Consider the following 19,965-nt stretch of genomic DNA (forward strand, 5'->3'; position numbering starts at 1 on the left):
TTGAAATTATATTTACTTTTTATATTATATATAAAATAATGCAGGATAAAGAAAGTTATATATTATTTATTTGTTATTTGTCCTTGAATTTTTTCAGATTTTTGGCCGATATTATGAATACTTTTTATTGGCTGATTGTATAATTAGTGCTTTATATTTAACTGTGCTTTCTAAAAAAGAGGTCATTACATTTTAGAATAAATTTCCCGATAATAATTCGTATCGCATAAGTAAGAATATTTTTTTATAAATTTTAGATGTATATTTATTTTAAATTTTACATTGAGTATGCTTATGAATAAGATTTAATAAAATAATTATGAGTTTAATAATGTGCAACAAAAAAATTTTAATACCGCAAAATTAAATAAAAGTTTATCAAAGTATTATAAAACTATAAATATTAGTTTAAAATTATAAATGGTAAAATTATAAAGTAATAATTTTATACAGTAAATTTAATTTTTTAATGTCATTTTTTATTGATACAACTATTACTAAATATAGTTGTAATAAAACAATATAGTTAAAAAAGAATTATCAAAAATGTAATGACCTTTAAGAAGTAGCTTGAAAATTATATATATATAATTGATCTTTAATAGGAACAGGATAGAATATTAAACAGAGATCGATCTACCAGAGAAGCTGAACAGGAAAGACAATGGAAACAAATGCAAGCCTTACGTCAACAACAAGCACAATTGCAGCAGCAAGTCATTCATGAGCAACGCGTACATGGTACATCTGCTATATTAAATTCTACTGTAACAATTTGAAACATTATTCAGTGTTTTTTTGTATTTTTTTATTAATAAAAATTTAATAAAAATTTTAAAACTAAACAGCAAATTAAACACGAAAGAAAGAAAAAAAATTTTTACATGGTTAAACGATTTTATTATATGATTAAAAACACAAAATTTTAGTTTATTAATCCAATCAAAGTTTTGAGAAATACAATAAAAAATTAAATTTACATATTTTTACTATTTTATATTTTTATTTAATTATAAGAAACTGTTATATTTATATACAATAATGTTGTAATTATATTTTTTTCTGTTAAAAGCAATTACTAGAGTACATAGACAAATCAGTGAGGAAAATGCATCTCAACTAAACAATGAACTAAATAATAATGCTACACCTGCATTGACGGTACAGTTACAAGTTTCCACGGCGCAAGTAAGTTTGTTTAATTTTTTATTTAGATTATAATATACACATATATATACACATATATATATACACATTTTACATGCATTATGTACATATTATATCTTAATAATAAAATACTTTAATAAAATTATTTTGAATTGTTTTTCGAGAATATAATATTTATTACACTATTATAAATAATCATTTTATATATTGTAAATTATTTGAAATTTGAACTGTAAATATATTTACAAATTAAAAATTTTTTAAATGAAAATATATAATATATGAATAATGTGTAAAATATAATCTTTATACACACGAACACGCGCGCGCGCGCACGCGTATGTATATATAAAAAGACAACTAAATATCAATTCAAAAATTTTGATGCAGGATTCAAGCCAACTGACTTCTTTAGCTTCTCCTTCTCGCAATACTTTTGCTACGCCCTCACTTAAAGCTCCCCGCAGTATGACACCTCAGTCACCCCATCATCAACCTATGGTACGTCTACCTGCGCAAACTCCTTGCCGTGGAATACGTCCAGGTTTTCCTCAACCACCGTCTCCTTTTTCACCGCAAGCACCTCAATCACCTCATGACTTTCCACAGTCCCCTGCTTCCTCTCAACCTTCCCAGGAGTCGCATTTCCAGCGTTTCGAGGGTAATGTTTCAACTCCTGCATCTCCCTATTCATCACCTCAGACACCAGGTACACCCCGCACTCCTGTGTTTAATCCTCCACGACCCCCCGTTTATGCTCCTCCTCCTCCTCCTCCTCCTCCTCCTCCTGCAACATCGCGAACTCCTGATCCTTACAGCCAACCGTCTGTCACTCCTACCTCCGCCCCTGCTGCACCTGGTTATCCGTCGCCTAGAAATTCTGAAACTCCTCGAACACCTCAGGAACAAGAGGTGGTCTTCGGGCAACAACCTGAAGTCAATAGACAGTTGAGGGACTTGTTGCAAAGGCAACAGTTTAATAAGAAGATTGAAGGAGTTGGTGCCAATTGGGTTCAGGGTATGTTTTATTTTGTATTTTCTTACTATTAATTGCAGTATCTTCTGAAACTTAACTAAAGTAAAATTAAATTAAAATTACATTTTAATTATATTTACTTACTAAAATTATATTTACTCAATTTAGACGGACAGAATAATACGGAGAATAATCAGCAACAGTTTGAATCGAATCATGTGCAGCTTCAACAACATTCTCAAGTACAAAACAATTCTAGCGAAGGCACTTTTAGACATCCACTTCCGCCAGGCATTGTTAGGCCCAGAATGCCAGTTCAACCGAATGTCTTAATAAGAAATTCCATTGGTATGCACGAAGTATTTTTATTTATTTATTTTTAACATATGAATATTATACTTTTTGTCACACTTCTATATGTAACAAATATTATTTGTTGTACAATATTTAATAACTTTCTGTATAATGTTGAATTCTATATAAATTCAAAGTCGATGCTCTAGCATTTGATAGTTTTATATGACTCTTCCTTATTGTCTGAAATTCTAAGGATGCTGATAGCAACTTTGTTTAGCCTCTTGTCACGATGACAATTTTAATTGCAATGCATAAGCATAAAAAACTTTGTTTTATTCTGCATTTGACAATCTGTGATTTTATAATGTACTTTTTTATTCTGAAAATCTTTATTAAACAAAATTCGAAATATTGAATTATGTCCAAATCTCTAAAAAAAAAAAAAAAAAAGATATTTTTTAGTAAAGAATTACAGTAGTAGGGTAGTAGGCCATTTCAAAATTATGAATAACACCTAGATAAAAGGAGAGTCTATAAGTCTCATTCTCAATGTGAGCGCATTTAATTAAAATCACCAAAATTACATATTTTAAATATTATATCTATACAAAGTTGTTGAGAAAGTTTGGATTGGGGTGAATCAATAACAGGGTGAATTACGACAAACATTCTCCAAACACACGAAATTCTATATAAAATCTAGAACTTTGGATGCTTTGTTCTCTGAATTAAAATGTTGTTTTAATAAATGGTTTAAGAAAATTATGAGAATCTTTATGGAATTATTTTTGCAAAATTTGAGTGAATTCCATGAGAGGCAGAAAAACGGCTTTATAGATCTTACAGACAAATACTAAAAATTTTATTTAAGTTTTATTCATAATTTTGAAGTAGTCCTTTTTTTCCTACTACTGTAACTCTTTACTTGAATTTAAATTAAATGTCATTTATTGTTGTTTATTGTTAAAACGCGGACTCGGATTGAAGTATCGATGTTCATTCAAGGTTTTGGTTGAAAAAATGAATTAAAAACTATATATTATGAGTTCATAGATTGAATAAAAAATGGAATATTGTTCCTAGTCATGCATTTAAAAACTGTTATCACAGTAAGGATTTAAGTAAATTAAATTACCAACGTTCCCAGAGGATCTCAGACAATAGGAGATCACTTTTTAGTCTTGGACATATAGGTGAGTGCCAGAGCCCTGATTTAAATGTTTCAGCACTTTAATACTCTCAAAAAAATTAACTGTTTTATTTACTTAAGAAAATTAATTTATTATTGTTTTTCATTTTTATGTAAAATCTTTTGATTTTTAAGTGAAATTTTTTGTGTTTGGTGTATGAATTTAGGAATAAACTCGCGACATCCTGTAGCAGGAAATATTCAGAATCCGATTGACCATCGTACCAGGACGTTACTGCAAAATAGGCCTCAAGTAACCAATTTACCTGCTCAGCAGCATTTTCAGGCAACTCAAAATCTCCAAACACGAATGCCAGCAGCGAGAAATGCAATTTCTGAGCCTTATGATATTTTGCAGCAACAGAGATTTACAGGTAAATTTAAAAAACTTATTAATGTTTAATAATAATATATTGAGTAACAAGTTCAAAAACTCGATTAGTTTCCAAGTACAGGGTGTAAACGCATGAGTCGAAGACGAGTACGTTCAATCGCACGAGTAGGCAATAGCCAATCTGCACAAGTTGCGCACGTTATTTTTTGTTACAAGTGCGTAGAAAATGGCAGAGACGAAAAAGGAATTAGGTAGGAAGGGGGGGAGGGGGTTACGAGGGACCTTCTGCAATGAAAAAAAAACTTTATTTCTATTAAGTTAGTAAATTTATTTCTCTATAGTCTCTTTCGCAGTTTGGATAATCTCTGGATATGTGAGTTTGCTGTCATTTTCGGTATTTGAATTTTTGATATTAATCTTTATTTACACTACGTATCAACTTTATCACGTTATTACTGATACAACGAAGCATCGGTAATTCTGCGAGAGTTTGTATGCGTTATCGTACGCGTGTCGCGAAGTGGTGCGCATGCGAATGTAGTAACAAAGTGAACGTGTGAAAAACGAGATAAACGCGCAGAAAAGTATTTTTTGGCTCACGTCATTTATTTAGAGGATTAATAATAGATTGGGGGGAGCGTTCTCAAGCAAGGCTCTATCTCTGGCACTTAGACTGGGTTCATTGTGCCTCTGTTGAGAGGATTAAAAACGGTAAAGCGGGTCACACATACTTTCCGTAGAACGTAATAGTAAGGTTTTGACCAATCACGTACTTGATTTAGTCGCTTACTGTTACGGTCGCCCAATCCAACATGTCGAAACCTTACTGTTACGTTTTACGGAAAGTGTGTGTGTGACCCGCTTAAAATAATAAATTACTTGTGTTAGAAAATTTTTCCGTGAGAAATCGACTTTTCAAACGAAAAAGGGACATGAAAAGGACGACTTTCCACATAAATGTAACAAAATAATATATTGTGTAACAAGAGCGGTGAGTTGGCTAGTTGCTCGTAAGTGTGGGAAATGAACGCACGAGGCAGTGTTGCCAGTTTTGAACTTGGTCTGCTACCGAGCCACCGCTATGGAGGAGAAGTAGAACTAAAGACAAAAACCAAATATTAGCAAAACATCTCACTGAGTCTGTAATATGATTGGTTTTTATCTTTAATTCTTCTTTCCTTCCACAGCCATAGCTCGGTGGCATATTTTCAAAACTGGCAGCGCTACGCACGAGTCGAAGGAGAGTGCGTTCACTCACATGAGCAGGCAATAGTCGATCCACACATGTTGCACACAATATTTTTTGTCATCTGCGTCGAAATGTTGGTCCTTGAGTGTTAAGACAGGTGAGAAAAGGACCACTATTGATGCACATGCGAAAAAATATTTTAAATGTATTCTTTTTTAAACATTATTAGAAAGAAATAATTTAGATAAAAGTTATTTGTTTTTAAAAGATTAAAAGTAACACTTTTAGAACAGAAGTCACTTCTTTTATAGGTACATTTTAAATTACAATTTAATAAATAAAAAACAAGAGATATTAAAAGTTTAATATTTTTTATATTATAAAATAATATGAAATAATAATTGATAGGCTGGAGAAAGAGTAAAGACAGAAAAATGCAATTCTATATCCCAATTATAGATCAGTTGCTCAATATTATTATTTACAAATAATACTGTAAATATTGTGCGCGCATTTATATTGCTTTTAAATTCTTTAGTACCTCTTTAAACTTCTTTTTAACATTTTATATAAATTTTAATCTGAAATTAGTTAGAAATTTAATATTCTACGAATAAAAAATTCACAAATTAAAATTTGAATAAAATAGAAAAATACTTTTTTTAGATGTCAATCAAGCACAGAATCAGCGTGCTGCGCGGACGACACAGGATAATTTAAATCAAGGTATTCGTATGTTGAACTCGGCTCCAGGGATGATTCGACCACCACTTGTACCCACGACGATGAGTGATACTGCGGGAGTTGCTACTTCAGAAGCATCCGAGATTCCCGATAATGTGACAGCTGAATTAGAAAAATTGGAGCAAGAAGGAGCCGGTCCGATAGTCGAAGTCGAGGGGGTCAGTGCAATATTGGGAGATTTGGCTGATGATGATGATGAACTGCTCGGTACGTCTGTTACATAATAAAAAGGAGGATGTAATTTAAAATTAAACAGAAAATTATCTTATAAAATATAAATATATATATATTGTGTGTGTGTGTGCGTGTGTGTGCGTGTGCGTGCGTGCGTGCGTGCGTGCGTGCGTGTGTGCGTGCGTGCGTGCGTGTGCGTGCGTGTGTGTGTGTGTGTGTGTGTGTGTGTGTGTAATTTTAAAATAAAAGCTGAAAAATATTTTTATTTAAATTAATACATTGTTGAAACTAAAAATTTGTTAATCTTGCAGCTGAAATGGGAGCGGATTTCAACATTTTAGAATATGCGGATCCTGAATTGGATACAATCGTCGGTGGGGAGAAAACGAATATTCTTGATTTGGATCTCGAGCAAGTTGAAGTTGATTCCAAAGAGGATAAGCAAAAAAAGGAAACTAGGGATGAAGATCAAAAACCAGAATTGACTGGTCCATCCTCTGGAATTGCTGATTCTTGCTCGACGAGCACAAATTTGACTCTGACAGAAAATTCCAATGTGACGACAATGACAACATCGCAGACAACACCGCAGGCAATGCAAGCGCAAGTTGTACAGTTGCATCAGCAAGTGCAACAGGCAGCAGCAATGGGTCGACCGGTGCCACCAGGTACAAGGCTAGTTTCACCAGATGGGGCAGTTTGTGGGGTAGTAACATCCACAAATACGGTAACTGTGAGTTATCCATCAAGTTTTCCCGGACATCCGCAGAGACTTCCGCAAGCGCATATACAAGGTAAATTGTTAGAAAATTACTTATAAAATTATATATTTATTTACATATTTTGTTAAAAAATTATACACTGGCGCAAAAAAAAAACGAGACAAAAATTTTGACCGATTTTTAGGCAATCTTCAAAGTAATGCAACTTTGCGAAAAATCATCCAAATTACACGTACTTTTTTTTAAATTAAAGGGCAAATCGGGTCACTTTGATGACGGCGGTATGATTTAGTTAAACACGAATAAAATCATTGTGCAATATCATATTAATACTCAAAATTCATGATATTAAAAAAATACTGTATTTATTCGCTAAAATGCCCTAAAACGCAGTGCAAATTTTAAACTTGTGTGCAATCAACAAAAAACATCGTATCGACATGTTTTTTTTTTAAATTGCTTAGAAAAGAATGAACTTTAAGAATCTGGATTAATATTAGCTTGATTTTAACGAGAAACTTGTGAAAAATGATAACAAACTTTTACTTTTTTCAATTAAAAAAAACATGTTTGGTTTTCATGCGATACAAAAGGTTCGCACTTAACAAATCAAACTTTTGCCTAGGGATTCTCAAAGTAGAGTCTTTGCTCTTTAATTAAAAAAAAAGTACGTGTAATTTGGATGATTTTTCGCAAAGTTGCATTACTTTGAAGATTGCCTAAAAAACGGTCAAAATTTTTGTTTCGTTTTTTTGCGCCAGTGTATTTTATAAAAATCTCAAATTGATTAGGCTGTACTTAGCTTTATAAAAAACACTTTACTGTATTTCTTACATTATATGTATACTTAATATGTGATGCTAAGCTATTACACAGCCTTGCTCATATTTTGTTGCTCATGTTTATATTACATTATTTTATTTTTTCGCAAATTTTTAATTTTGATGTTTAATATATACATTTATAACATTTATTCTTATTATAGTTTCACAACAACGGCTGGGCATGCGAGTAGCTGCAGGGGTGCCAAATATGGCTGGCAGAGTAGTTGCTGTAAATCACATGATTGGCCCTCGGATGCCGTTAGCTCCGCCGCCACCGCCACCTCCACCACCTCCGCCACCACCTCCTTATCCGGGACCACCACCTCCGTATCCTGGACCAATACAAGTAAGTGTCGATGTTTAATATTAATTAATTTTTTTGAAAATTTTTGTGCACTGCTTTGATAGTTAATTTTTTTCATGTAATTGTGACAGTCAAATTAATAATTTGAAGTAAAGAAGCTAAAGAAATTAAATTGGTAAATTAAATACGTAATATGGTGCCTAATTTTTGTTGAAAAAACATTTAATAACTGTAATATAATAGATGATTTAGATCATGAAATTTAATACCATATTGTGTGTGCGTGTGCGTGTGCGTATGCGTGTGCGTATGCGTGTGCGCGCGTGCGCGCGCGTGTGTGTGTGTGTGTGTGTGTGTGTGTAATGTCGATACTTATATGATACTCTATTAACAATAAATTGTTAATTATATAACATAGTTTGTTAGCGTCTTATAATACATAATTGATCAAATATTTCATAATTGCATGTACAATATATATGTGTCAGTTTCGCACATGTGCTGAATTTATTTAAAAAATATTTTGCGCGGCTATACAGTATCAAATAGAAGTATTTCTATAGGTGCATAGTTTGCTAAGCTACTTTTAAGATAATAGATATTTTTAGAAATACATGTTAAGAAATATTTTTTATAGTCTTATTTAAAGCACAGATCTAACTGGAAGTTATTTTTAAATAATTGTAAAAATATAAAATTATTATGAAATAATTTTGTATAAAATAATTTTTAATAATTGCAGTAAAAGGTAAATTAGGAAACATACAATTATATTTACTAAAATAGAAAATGTTTAAATATATTATCTAATTTATTTATTGAATTATATTTAAGCGGTAATAAATTTATTTTATTTAAAATAATTTGATTAGAAGCGAAACTAAGACTTAAAAAATTGCTATGATTGTGAGCGTAGCTAAATGATCCATTTAACACTTTCAATGCCAAAAAAACATTTTCTATATCAAGATATTACAATTAATTTCTAATATACTAATAATACTAATAATAATAAATGAAGGTAATTATTCAGTTTAGGGGAGGTAGCTCTGATGACTTTGATCTTGACATGTTACCAAGATCACCCTCCTGAGTGACCTTAAAAAGATTTTAACCGTCGGTTGTGATTTGTTACAAAGTTATTAACAAAAAAGGTTTCATAAATACGACACATAATTATTCAGTATAGGAGTACATCACATGGGTTTGCGAATTTCCACGCGTAGCAAGGTCTATCTTGCCCCCTGATTACAGAGCAAAATGACGTCTACGCTTGTACTTTACCACAAGGGTTTGCGCCTTCAAATTTGAAATTGTGGCTAAATAGCTACTTTAAAATGTTTGGGTTAGGTTAGGAAAAAATACGGGATGGGGGAGGGGCAGAGCCTCTCTCCCGCCCACACGTTCACTGTACCACACTTTAAGAATGACAACAATGAACTGAGAATGTTGTAATTGATGTTTATATACTACAATTCTATCTATATGGTGTCAGATAAAGTCACAAACTCATGTGATACAGTACAAGTAGGAAATTTATAATTCTTAAGTCTTCAATTATTATTGATGTAGAAAGAATTAAATTGTACAATCACTGTTATCTAGCCTAATTTTCAGAATATATATATATTTTATATTACTTAATAATATATGAAACGCGTGATTTGCATGTTTACTAATCTATATGCAAAGTGTGGTGCAGAGAACGTGTCGGCAGGGGAGGGGCTTCGCCCTCCCCTTGCATCCCCTCCCGGATTTTTTTTACCTAACCCAAACATTTTAAAGTTGCTATTTGGCCACAATTTTAAATCTAAAGTCGTACCCTTGTGGTAAAGTACAAGCGTGGACGTTATTTTGCTCTGTAAGCAGGGGGGGGAGATGGACCTCACTACGCGTGGAAAGTCGCAAAACCCATGATGTACTCCTATACTAAATAATTAGGTGTCGTATTTATGAAACTTTTTTTATTAATAACTTTTTAACAAATTACGAGTGACGGCTGAAATCTTTTGAAGGTCATTTAGAAGGGTGATCTTAATAACATAGTCAAGATCAAGGTCATCAGAGCTGCCTCCTCTAAATTGAATAAATACCATATTCTATATAATATATAATTTAATATAATTTAAAAAAATTATAAGTAAAAGAAATACGTCTGAAAATTTTAGGGCTTATAATATCAATTTGAAATCATTTGAAATTATAAAAGAGTGTTTTGAGATAAACATTAAAAAAAATATTTTTATTCGAAATATTATATTTTAAAAACCTTTAAATTTTAAGATTTTTTTATAAAATTCATTATACATTTTTTGTTTTTAATTTATTTATATTGATAAAAATTGTATTTTATTATTCTCGTATTTATCATTCTCATATTTTAATTATGTTGATTTAAATTCGGAAAATGTTTAAATGGCAATGGAAAGGTGTGGTAAGAAAATTGGCTGGTGTTTTTGGCCTGGGTGTGCAAGTTTGCAATATGCATTTGGTGTTGGTGCATGTGTCTAGATGGGACTGTGCCCGAGTGGTGGTGGTGGGCGAGGTATGACACGACCCTCGGTTCATATGACGGGGCACCAGGTACCGGTGACGGGTCCGCCAATGGGACCTGTGGTGCCACACCCTCACCGGAGACCTTTGCTTCTGCAGGTGAGCGAGATTCGGGGAGCGAGATTCATCTTATCATTAATATGGAAACAAAGAAATTTTTTTTATATTTTAAATTGTAATTAAAAATAAATTTATTTATCATAAAACATGTTATGTTTTAGATCGAATAATAAATTTATGTAGAAAAAAAATTTTTGTTATAATTATTTATTTATATATTGTAGAATATAACATATTAATGAAGATAAATATAAAGGTTAAATACGATCATAAATTTAATTGAAAAAAAATTTAATTCCCCTTCCGTGTATTAAAAAATTTCATTATCTATTATAAAAGGAAGAAGACGTTAATGACCTCTGCATCTTTTCGAATTCCTTTTTATATAAATGATCTATTATGCACTTCTAAATGTTTGCATCCATATTGCACGAAACTAATTTTATTAACATTAACAAAATCTATGTTTTACTAAATTTTGCTTAATTAATTTTTTTCTGAAAGCAACGTGATTTAGAATATTGCTCTTTTTGTAATCAGCGCATCAATGTCGAAATTGTTTTGCATGTATTTGTATATTATGAACCCTAGATACACTATAAATCTTTTTTTTGTTTTTTATATATGTATTATAAGGAAAATAAAAAGTAATTTGAAGATATATATACAAAATTTATTTGCAACAAATTTTATTCATATTTATCTACAAGTTTTTGCACACACATACACATTGCACTTTTTTATTTATATACATAGTAGTTGTAATTTTATCTGACTTTATAGTTTAATATTTAATCCTAATATAATCAGTTTTATTTAACCCTTCAAAATAGCATTTCATGTATCAAAAATCGACCTTGATTGTCAGCAGTCGTGTTCACAGGAGCAGCCATTATTGCTGGAGGAGCTGTTAGAACAGGAAAAACGTGAACAAGAAAAGCAACAACAGCAGCAGCAGCAGCAGCAACAACAACAGACTGAAAATGTTACTGGAGGAAGTCTTTTGAGTGACAGCGATTTTGAAAAACTCAAAGCTGATGTTTTGGGTACCACGTCGCCTCCTCAAGGTATGGTACCCGTGATAAGACCACCTTGTACGGCGAGATCACCATCCGCGCCTAACGCTAACTGGCAACAAAGTGGCGTACCTGCTGATGGGGCGGCAAAGCTAGCAGCGACACAAGTGGGCTCGAGACAGCCGATTGCCACCCAGACTCCGCCTGAACGTTAGTAGTAATTTATTATTTTTTTAAATTGAATGGTTATTTTATGATTGATTTAACTAAATTAACTTATTAAAATAAAGAGATAATTAGTTAAAATAAAAAATAAAGTAATAAAATAAATTTATAAATATTTATGATATTTATGTTTAATCATTTTTATTACAATTTATTAGAATTTTGTTTGGCTTACTTTTTAATGATAAATTTTGTCTGACTAAAATAAATATTGCGTTTTATTTGATTTAAATTTGGCTTTATAGCTTAATAATATTTTAAATTATTTGATATTGATTCTTGCAATGAAGATATACGTTCTTTAGATATATTCTTTTTTTAAATTGAACATACTACTAAATTTAGTTTATCTTATTGTGTTAATTTTAGCAAGAGTGACTACGTTTAACATTCCTCAAAAACCAGCACCACCGACTCCACCAGATAATATAGTTAATGACCAAGATCGACAAATACAGATACAATATGAACAATGGCTTAATAATCAACATCAAATATTAAGTCAACAATTGAAATATTATGAGGGAGAAGTACAAAAACTTCGTAAAATAAAAAAGGTAAATAAAAATAAATGAGCGTTATATTAATTAAAATTATTTAAATATTATTTACTGAAATACCGTTTAATAATAATAGGCTATTAGTTTTGATTTATTCTTAATTTTAATTTCTAAATCTTAGTTTGTTTTTTATTTTCATGTTTTATATATACATATTTATCTTATTGCCTTTCAGTCTCTTAATAGTAGGCAACGCCAACTTCGTAAATCTGGTAACGAACTACCAGAGAGCGATGCCGCTGAATTGCAACGGATTTCTAGCGAGCAATCTATTCTTCAGAAACATTTAGATTCCTCGCGTAAGCAGGCACGTCAACACACCATATTGGTTCAGGAGTATCAGAGTAAACAACAACAACGACAGAATCAATCCCAACCAAATGAACCTTGTTCTCCGTTAATGTCACCTTCTCAACATTCTCCAATGCATTCTCCAGCAGCGTTGGTTTCTCAAAGTCCTGGCCCCAGCATGATTCAGCATTCACCAGCAACTCCGTCAATTGTTCAACATAGCCCAGGTACACCGCTGCTTCAACATAGCCCAGGCAATCCTCAATCAACAAATCCGGGTACAATGTCACCTCATAATGTTCAGCAACAATCACCAAGAATTGGTACTCCTCATTCTCAAGGTGATGAAAGTCCCTTCAGCCCTGGACCAATGCCTTCTCCAGGTCTATGCAATCCCAACACTACGCGAATGACGTCACCACAACACAGAGCTATTATTGGTGGAAGATTGGCAACTTCTCCCGGTGCCTTTACGCCAGAGACACGAAATCAGCAACAATTGATAGCTGAGCAAGGTGTCAGAATTCATAGTTTAACTCAGAGATTTGTCAGACCACCGGAAGGAGCGCAGAGAAGAGGAGGTATTGTTTATTCACAATCAGGACAACAGTTGTTGAATCAACAACAGCATCAGCAGTTATTACAAAGGCAACAGATTATTCAACAACAGCACGAAGGTATTTCTCAAGATCAAGGACAAGGTTCTATTGTTCGGGGAACACTACAACGCCAGCAAGTTTTTCAACAGCAGCAACATGAGGGTGTTCCTCGACAACAAATTCTTCAACAGCAACAAAATGATATTTCTCAGGATGGGCAGAACGTTATTACTCAAAGAAATTTGCAAATGGTTCAACAAAGACAGATTCTTCAACAACAGCAGGGTGATATCATTTCGCAAGAAGGTCAGAATGTTAATCAAAGAAATTTACAAATGACTCGACAACAAATTATTCAGCAGCAGCAACAAGAAGGCATTTCTCAGGATGGACAAAATGTTGTTACTCAAAGATCATTACAAATGACTCAGCAACGACAGCAAATTCTTCAGCAACAGCAACAAATTCTTCAACAACAGCAACCCGAAAATGTTTCTCAGGAAGGACAAAATTCTATTAATCAAAGATCATTGCAAGTAGTTTCACAACAACGGCAACAAATTCTTCAGCAACAACCACAACAAAATGATATTATTTCTCAAGAAAATCATAATGTTGTTACTGCTCAAAGAAATTTACAGATGGTACAACAACGACAACAAATTCTTCAGCAACAACAACAAATTCTTCAACAACAACATGAAGTTGTTTCTCAGAGTATTTCTCAAGAAGGGCAAAATTCTAGAACACTCCAAATGATTCAGCAACGGCAGCAGATATTTCAGCAACAGCAGCAACAAGAAGCTACTTCTCAAGATGGGCAAAATGTTACTGTTCAAAGACATTTGCAAATAGGACAACGACAGCAGCAGGAAAGTGTTTCTCAAAATATTTCTCAAGAAATTGGACAAAATGTTCAAAGAACATTACAAATAGCACAACAACGTCAACAAATCCTTCAACATCAACAACATGAAAATATTTCTCAAGACGGACAGAATACTGTTGCTCAAAGAAATCTACAAATTACTCAACGTCAACAGCAAATTCTTCAGCAGCAGCATCAACATGAAGATGTTTCCCAAGATCACAGCACTCAAAGATCACTGCAACTGGCTCAACAGCGAACACAAATTTTACATCAACACGAAGGGGTTTCTCAAGAAGGACAAAATATAATTGCTCAAAGATCTTTGCAATTGGCTCAACGACAACAGATTCTTCATCAGCAACAACATGAAGTTATTTCTCAAGAAGGCCAGACTTCTATTGCTCAAAGATCACTTCAAATGACTCAACAACGTCAACAAATTCTTCATCAACAACACGAAGGTGTTTCTCAGGGTATTTCTCAGGAAGGACAAAATTCTATTAGTCCAAGATCACTTCAAATAGCTCAGCAAAGACAGCATATTCTTCAGCAACAACAACAACGGCAATTCTTGCAAATGCAACAACCGCAACAGAAACCACCCAACTCGCCAATGATGTCTCAACCATCAAATTCTCCTAGCCCGCAACTGCATCAGCAACTTCAACAAGGTTATGGTCAGCCTCCAAGTTCACCTATGGTGCAACAGACAACAATGGGATCACCGATGCTTCAACAACAATTAAATCCACCTTCACAACCTCCTAGTCCAATGAATAGGATTTCACCAATGCTTCATGGTAGCCATCATCATTCTTCCGCAAATAATCAACCGCCTAGTTCTCCTATGATGCCTAGAAGTCCTATGGTAGCCGGATCTCCTATGCAGATTCAGCGAAGACAGTCTACTGGAAATAGTCCAGCTATGCCAGATAGACCCCAGAGTGTGGAAAATCCTGGAACTCCAAGAACACCTCATACACCTCATAATTTTGTTCAACAAAATGCTAATTTAACTATAACTCCAAGCGATCAGCAACAAGTGTCTCAGGAACAAACTTCTTTATCAGATAATCTTTCTAGAGGCGGAGGAAATTCCAGTAATTCGTTAAATCCAATTCCTTCTCTTGATGAAAGAAAATCAAAATATTTTAAATTGGGATTGAGAGGTGGCTCATCATATGATCAGGAGATTTGTCAACAAATTTCTCAGCAACAAGTTTCTTCATCAGAAGATTCTATTCAAAATAGAGAAAATCTAAAATTCACAAAGCCAATGCGATTTCCTAATTTTGGACGGTTTGGGTGGTTTAAATTAGGCCTAAGAGGTGGATCGCCGATGTGGTCAAGCAAGGCAGAGAGTAGCAAGAGTACTAAAGGGTCTGAAACATCCCAGGTGAAAAGAGATCAGTCCACAGATGAGAAAGCAAATACTTCCACAAATCGGAAACCCAGAGTTAGCTCATTAGTCTGCGTTGATTACAATGAATTCGACGACGATTCGCACACACCGCCACAAGCTTCGCCAACTTTGGAAATAAAATCAGCTGGTCAAAGCTCTTCTTTGACTTCTTCGACTTTAGATAATGGATCTCTGACTTTGGAAAGTCCTGGAGAAAAACTGGAACAACTTCCAGATACGACGGATTATGATGATGACAAAACTATAGTTAATACAGAGGTAACTTTGAGTTCTACAGCTCAGCGAGATAGTGACGATATTACCGTAATTGAACAGTTCGGCGACTCGGAGCTGGTTGATGTTATTTCGGGAACTTTAGAAGGTGACATGCAGGAAGAGTATGTTCTCTTTGAACCTGGAATGGTAGTAGATCTCTCTGCTGATAGCAATGATTCTCTTTGTCACGCTTTAGTGAATGATGCTGGTCAAGGTCACGACTTAGTGCAGATTTTAGAGATTGATAATTCTGAATCTCAATCAGAAGAACCGATTTTGAGTGACGAAGATTTAGTCCCGTCTCATTCAAGGAATAAGAAGGGTCTTAGACTCGACATAGTGAGAACTTTGCAATCTGGAAAGAAACTAGTTGCTGTAACTGACACTCCAGAGTCTCCAGATCAAGAAGAACTTCGTGTTGATCCTTCCCCGGGTCCTTATTTGGATCAGTCACCTGATCAAGAACTTATGGTATCTTTAGTAAGTGAGTCTGAAGTGGTTATCATTGACCACACTACGAAATCCCCTGAAGACAATCTTTCTAAAGGCTCTTGCGACGAAGAGATTGACAAAACTGATAACAACATACAAACTGATATTTCTAAAGACAATACATCTAATGAAGATACGACAGATGATCAAACCAGATCTTTAAAACAAAACAAAAGTCCTACAAATTTTATTTTTTCAGATAAATCTTATACTAAAATACCAGTTTCAACTATACACTCAACAAATATTAATATAACAGTCTCAAAATCGACAGCTTCCTTAACAAATACTGCTATTTCTTCAAATTCGACTTCCATAAGTTCTATTAGTTCTAATTCTGAATTGAATCAAATTTCAGTTCAACCAATTATGACCGAAGCTAAAATGACAGATCAATTTGATTTAAAGGAAGTTTCCTCTTTTAGCAATCAAAAAAGCGTCACATCGTCAACAATGGCAAGTATTGTAGCGGATGCAAAAATTGCTGCAAAACTTAGTCAAACCACTCTAGAGAATATCTCCAATTTTCAACAAGACAAATCGAACTCGAAAATTATCTCTGAAAATGAAATGCCGAATATATTATTCTCAGAGAAACCTTCAACAACCTTTTCGAGTTCGCCAAATACAACGAAACAATCTTTGAACAATCCCACGAAGTTAGTATTAGGTGTACAATCAACTTCTGTGACGCTCTCAACTCCAAAAATGTCGATTCCGGACCTATCAAAAAGTGATAGTATCTTAAAGAACAAAGAGAATTTAACAGAAAATCAAGAAGGCCAAATAAAGAAGAAAGAAGAGAATAAAATTCATGATAAAACCAAAAACGAGAGCGATTCTTTGGACATATCAAATACTTTTTCAGGGTCAATCGAAGAAAAGAAGGCTGATCCATTAAATACTACAGACGAATTAGAGAGTATGTTAGAGGCCATTCACAATCCTGCAGAAAATGTTGAGAGTAAAAACGATACTCCAACGACGACTTTAAAAAGAATGTCACCTGTTACCGATGATCTATCGCTTGTGAACATTCTAGAAAATGACACTGAACCGGTGGAAAATGATAAGGAACAAACCTGTTCAGATACTGATATGCAAAAAGCAACAAATAAATCGGAAGAAATCCAAAGAAACATTGAAGAAATTAATAATGACAAAAATACACTTTTAAATGAGAAGAATTGTCAGGAAGAACTATGTACTGAAATGGAAAATTCTAAGCCATTTCTTCAGCGTTGTTTGAGTGAGGAAAAGACTTTAATGGAGGAATCTTCTGATGATATTTTGGATATGTTACACAATATTATTTCGTCGAAACCAGAAATGGCAAACAGCGGCGAGTTGAAATCGAGCCTTTACCAGATGCCAACGCCATTGGATACTTTGCCTTTAAATATTCTTCAGGATTCATTAATGGATTTAGAACAAGAAACTCTTGAAAACGATCAAATTTCTTCAACTGAAGCTAAAAATGAAATAAAAACTCAAAATACTGAAGTAAAAAAGAATTCTCCAGCAACAAATCAAGCTTCCACTTTGGTAGTTAGTACCGTGGCACAACTGCAAAAAAGCACGACAACAGTTCCTCATTTATCTCCACTCTCAAAGCCGACAGAATTGACTTCTAATGTAGCCAACGTGTCTCATCAATTGAGAACATTGTTATCATCGTTACAGAGCAATCAGACAACAATAAATCAAACTGGAGTGGTCACTATGGTTACCTCAGCGAAATCTGGAAGTATTTTGTCTACTTCTAGCTCTTTATCGACATTGAATTCGTCAAGTAATGTTCAGAGTGGAGTTTCAACCTTGATGAGATTAGATCAAAGTCGTCAACCTAGTTTGATCAGCAACACTTCAAAAGATTCCGAATTGGTAAAAGAGAAAAAAGAGTTAAAAGAAGGTAGCGGAGTTAATACTACTACGGCTTCAAAGGTTAATAATAACGAGCAAATCTTTAGGGTGACTTCTTCAGCAGCAACTTTGCAGACTAGTACAGCTTCTATTTCAAGTACTTCAACTGTAGTTACTTCTAGAACCGTTACAACTTCTATTTCCATCACTTCATCAAACGTCATGTTGAATGCTATGCTTAGTACTCCTTCTTCGAAACCTTCAATTGCTGGTCACAGTCGAAGTAACACGGCACCAACGACTCAGTCTGCCAATTTTTTGAGTTCTGTTTTGCCATCGACTTCAATACAGCGCTCACAAAATCTTCAAGCAATTCTTCAAGTCAGTTCAGGTGGTTCTACACCCTCTCGAGTATTAGTAAATACTAGTTCAGCCGTAACCAGTTCAATGCAATGTATTAGGACCATTGTACCGCCTTTGACAACTTCTAGTGGAGTTTCAAGTCCCAGCATTCTTCAATCAACTTTATCACAAGCTCCAAGTCTTCTTTTGAATTCTTCTAATCAGAACCAATATAAATCATCTGGTCTTCTATCAATAGAAAATAAACATAACGAACTTGAAGGCCAATCTACAACAGTGAAAAAGGATTCTGAAGAGTCTAAAATACAAGAGAAGAAAGAAATAGATTCCAATAAAAGTTCTTCTAACACTTTAAGATTAGAGGAATCCCAAAATGTGTTGTTAAAACAATTATTGCAAAATACAGCATGTGCTACAACATCTTCAGTATCGATGCAAGGACACAATCTGCCGAAAGTTCCTTCGTTGGAAGCGCAATTAGCTCGACCAGTTTTACCTACACAATCATCTTTCCCGCCTCAATTGCTGCACGATACTCCGAAGCCAAAAGGTTTTAGAGAAACTTCTTTTTTGTCTCATTCTGTTACATCCTTAAAGGTTCAAAGTTCGCCAACTAAAGAAGAATCTGTTAAGCCTCCTCCTCCATTATCGAGTACGACACAAAGAGCACAAACTGAAAGTTCGAAGCAACAAACGGCGAAGTCAGTTTCTACTTCTTCAGTAAATTCTTCGGAAATTTCTGTATCGAGTCAACAGCTGGTTTCTTCAACGACAATAACAACAACAATAACAACAACAACAACAAAAACATCTCCGAATATTTCTACGAGTCAACCAGAAACATCTGGAAGTCAGAGTAAATTGGGAACTGGCATCGGCGAAAGTTCTCAGATTCAACGTGTTACTGTTTCTATTTCAAAAGCTGGTTTACAAAATAAGCCGTTAGTAACCTCTGGAATAGCTTCAAAGAGTGTTCAATTAGCGACTAGTAATGCTAGTAATATATCTGGATCGCAAACTCAAGTTCAACAATCCCAAAACCAAGCACCAGTTGCGCAGAAATCAACCGTGGTACAACAAGTTCCTTCTTCTTCGACTACTTCCGTTCAACAACAATCTGTTCAGCAACAAGTGCCTCATAGCCACGGGGTTGTCGTGATTCCATCACCGACTGTTGTGGCGTCCGCTGCCCCATCAGGTTCCAACACAGTGCCTTTAGTCGAAGTGAAGAAGGAAATTGGTCTTGAGGATGTTTTGACTACTACAGGCACAACGCCAGCCAGTCAATTACAGACGGATACCAAAGACTTTATTACTACCAAAGAGGAACTCATAGATGGTGCAATGGATGATAAAACTGGTAATATTTTTGCATGTGTTATGTCACGCTATGTTTTTAAAATATATTCTTTATTTCTTATATTTATTTATGTTTGTTATATTTTTATGAAAAAAATAATTATATTTAGTACAA

The 19,965-nt window shown here is 33.9% G+C and overlaps 1 protein-coding gene across 8 annotated transcripts in view; it reads left to right on the top strand.

The window, feature by feature from the left end:
• LOC105830780 (histone-lysine N-methyltransferase 2C) overlaps positions 1-19,965 on the top strand; it is a 47,007-nt gene that overhangs the window by 19,928 nt on the left and 7,114 nt on the right. For 5 of the 8 annotated variants that reach the window (XM_036293293.1, XM_028191975.2, XM_028191979.2 and 2 more), the window contains 12 exons: positions 606-741; positions 1,073-1,188; positions 1,558-2,185; positions 2,312-2,491; positions 3,797-4,003; positions 5,819-6,103; positions 6,382-6,864; positions 7,778-7,962; positions 10,432-10,572; positions 11,405-11,759; positions 12,144-12,331; positions 12,510-19,851. In XM_036293293.1, coding sequence (XP_036149186.1) covers positions 606-741; positions 1,073-1,188; positions 1,558-2,185; positions 2,312-2,491; positions 3,797-4,003; positions 5,819-6,103; positions 6,382-6,864; positions 7,778-7,962; positions 10,432-10,572; positions 11,405-11,759; positions 12,144-12,331; positions 12,510-19,851 — 10,246 coding nt within the window. The remainder of the gene's footprint in view (positions 1-605; positions 742-1,072; positions 1,189-1,557; positions 2,186-2,311; positions 2,492-3,796; positions 4,004-5,818; positions 6,104-6,381; positions 6,865-7,777; positions 7,963-10,431; positions 10,573-11,404; positions 11,760-12,143; positions 12,332-12,509; positions 19,852-19,965) is intronic. The other 3 variants (XM_028191976.2, XM_036293300.1, XM_028191978.2) reach the window with 3 other exon arrangements.

The sequence above is a fragment of the Monomorium pharaonis genome, chromosome 1 (genome assembly GCF_013373865.1).
Source record: "Monomorium pharaonis isolate MP-MQ-018 chromosome 1, ASM1337386v2, whole genome shotgun sequence".
Lineage (NCBI taxonomy): Eukaryota > Metazoa > Arthropoda > Insecta > Hymenoptera > Formicidae > Monomorium > Monomorium pharaonis.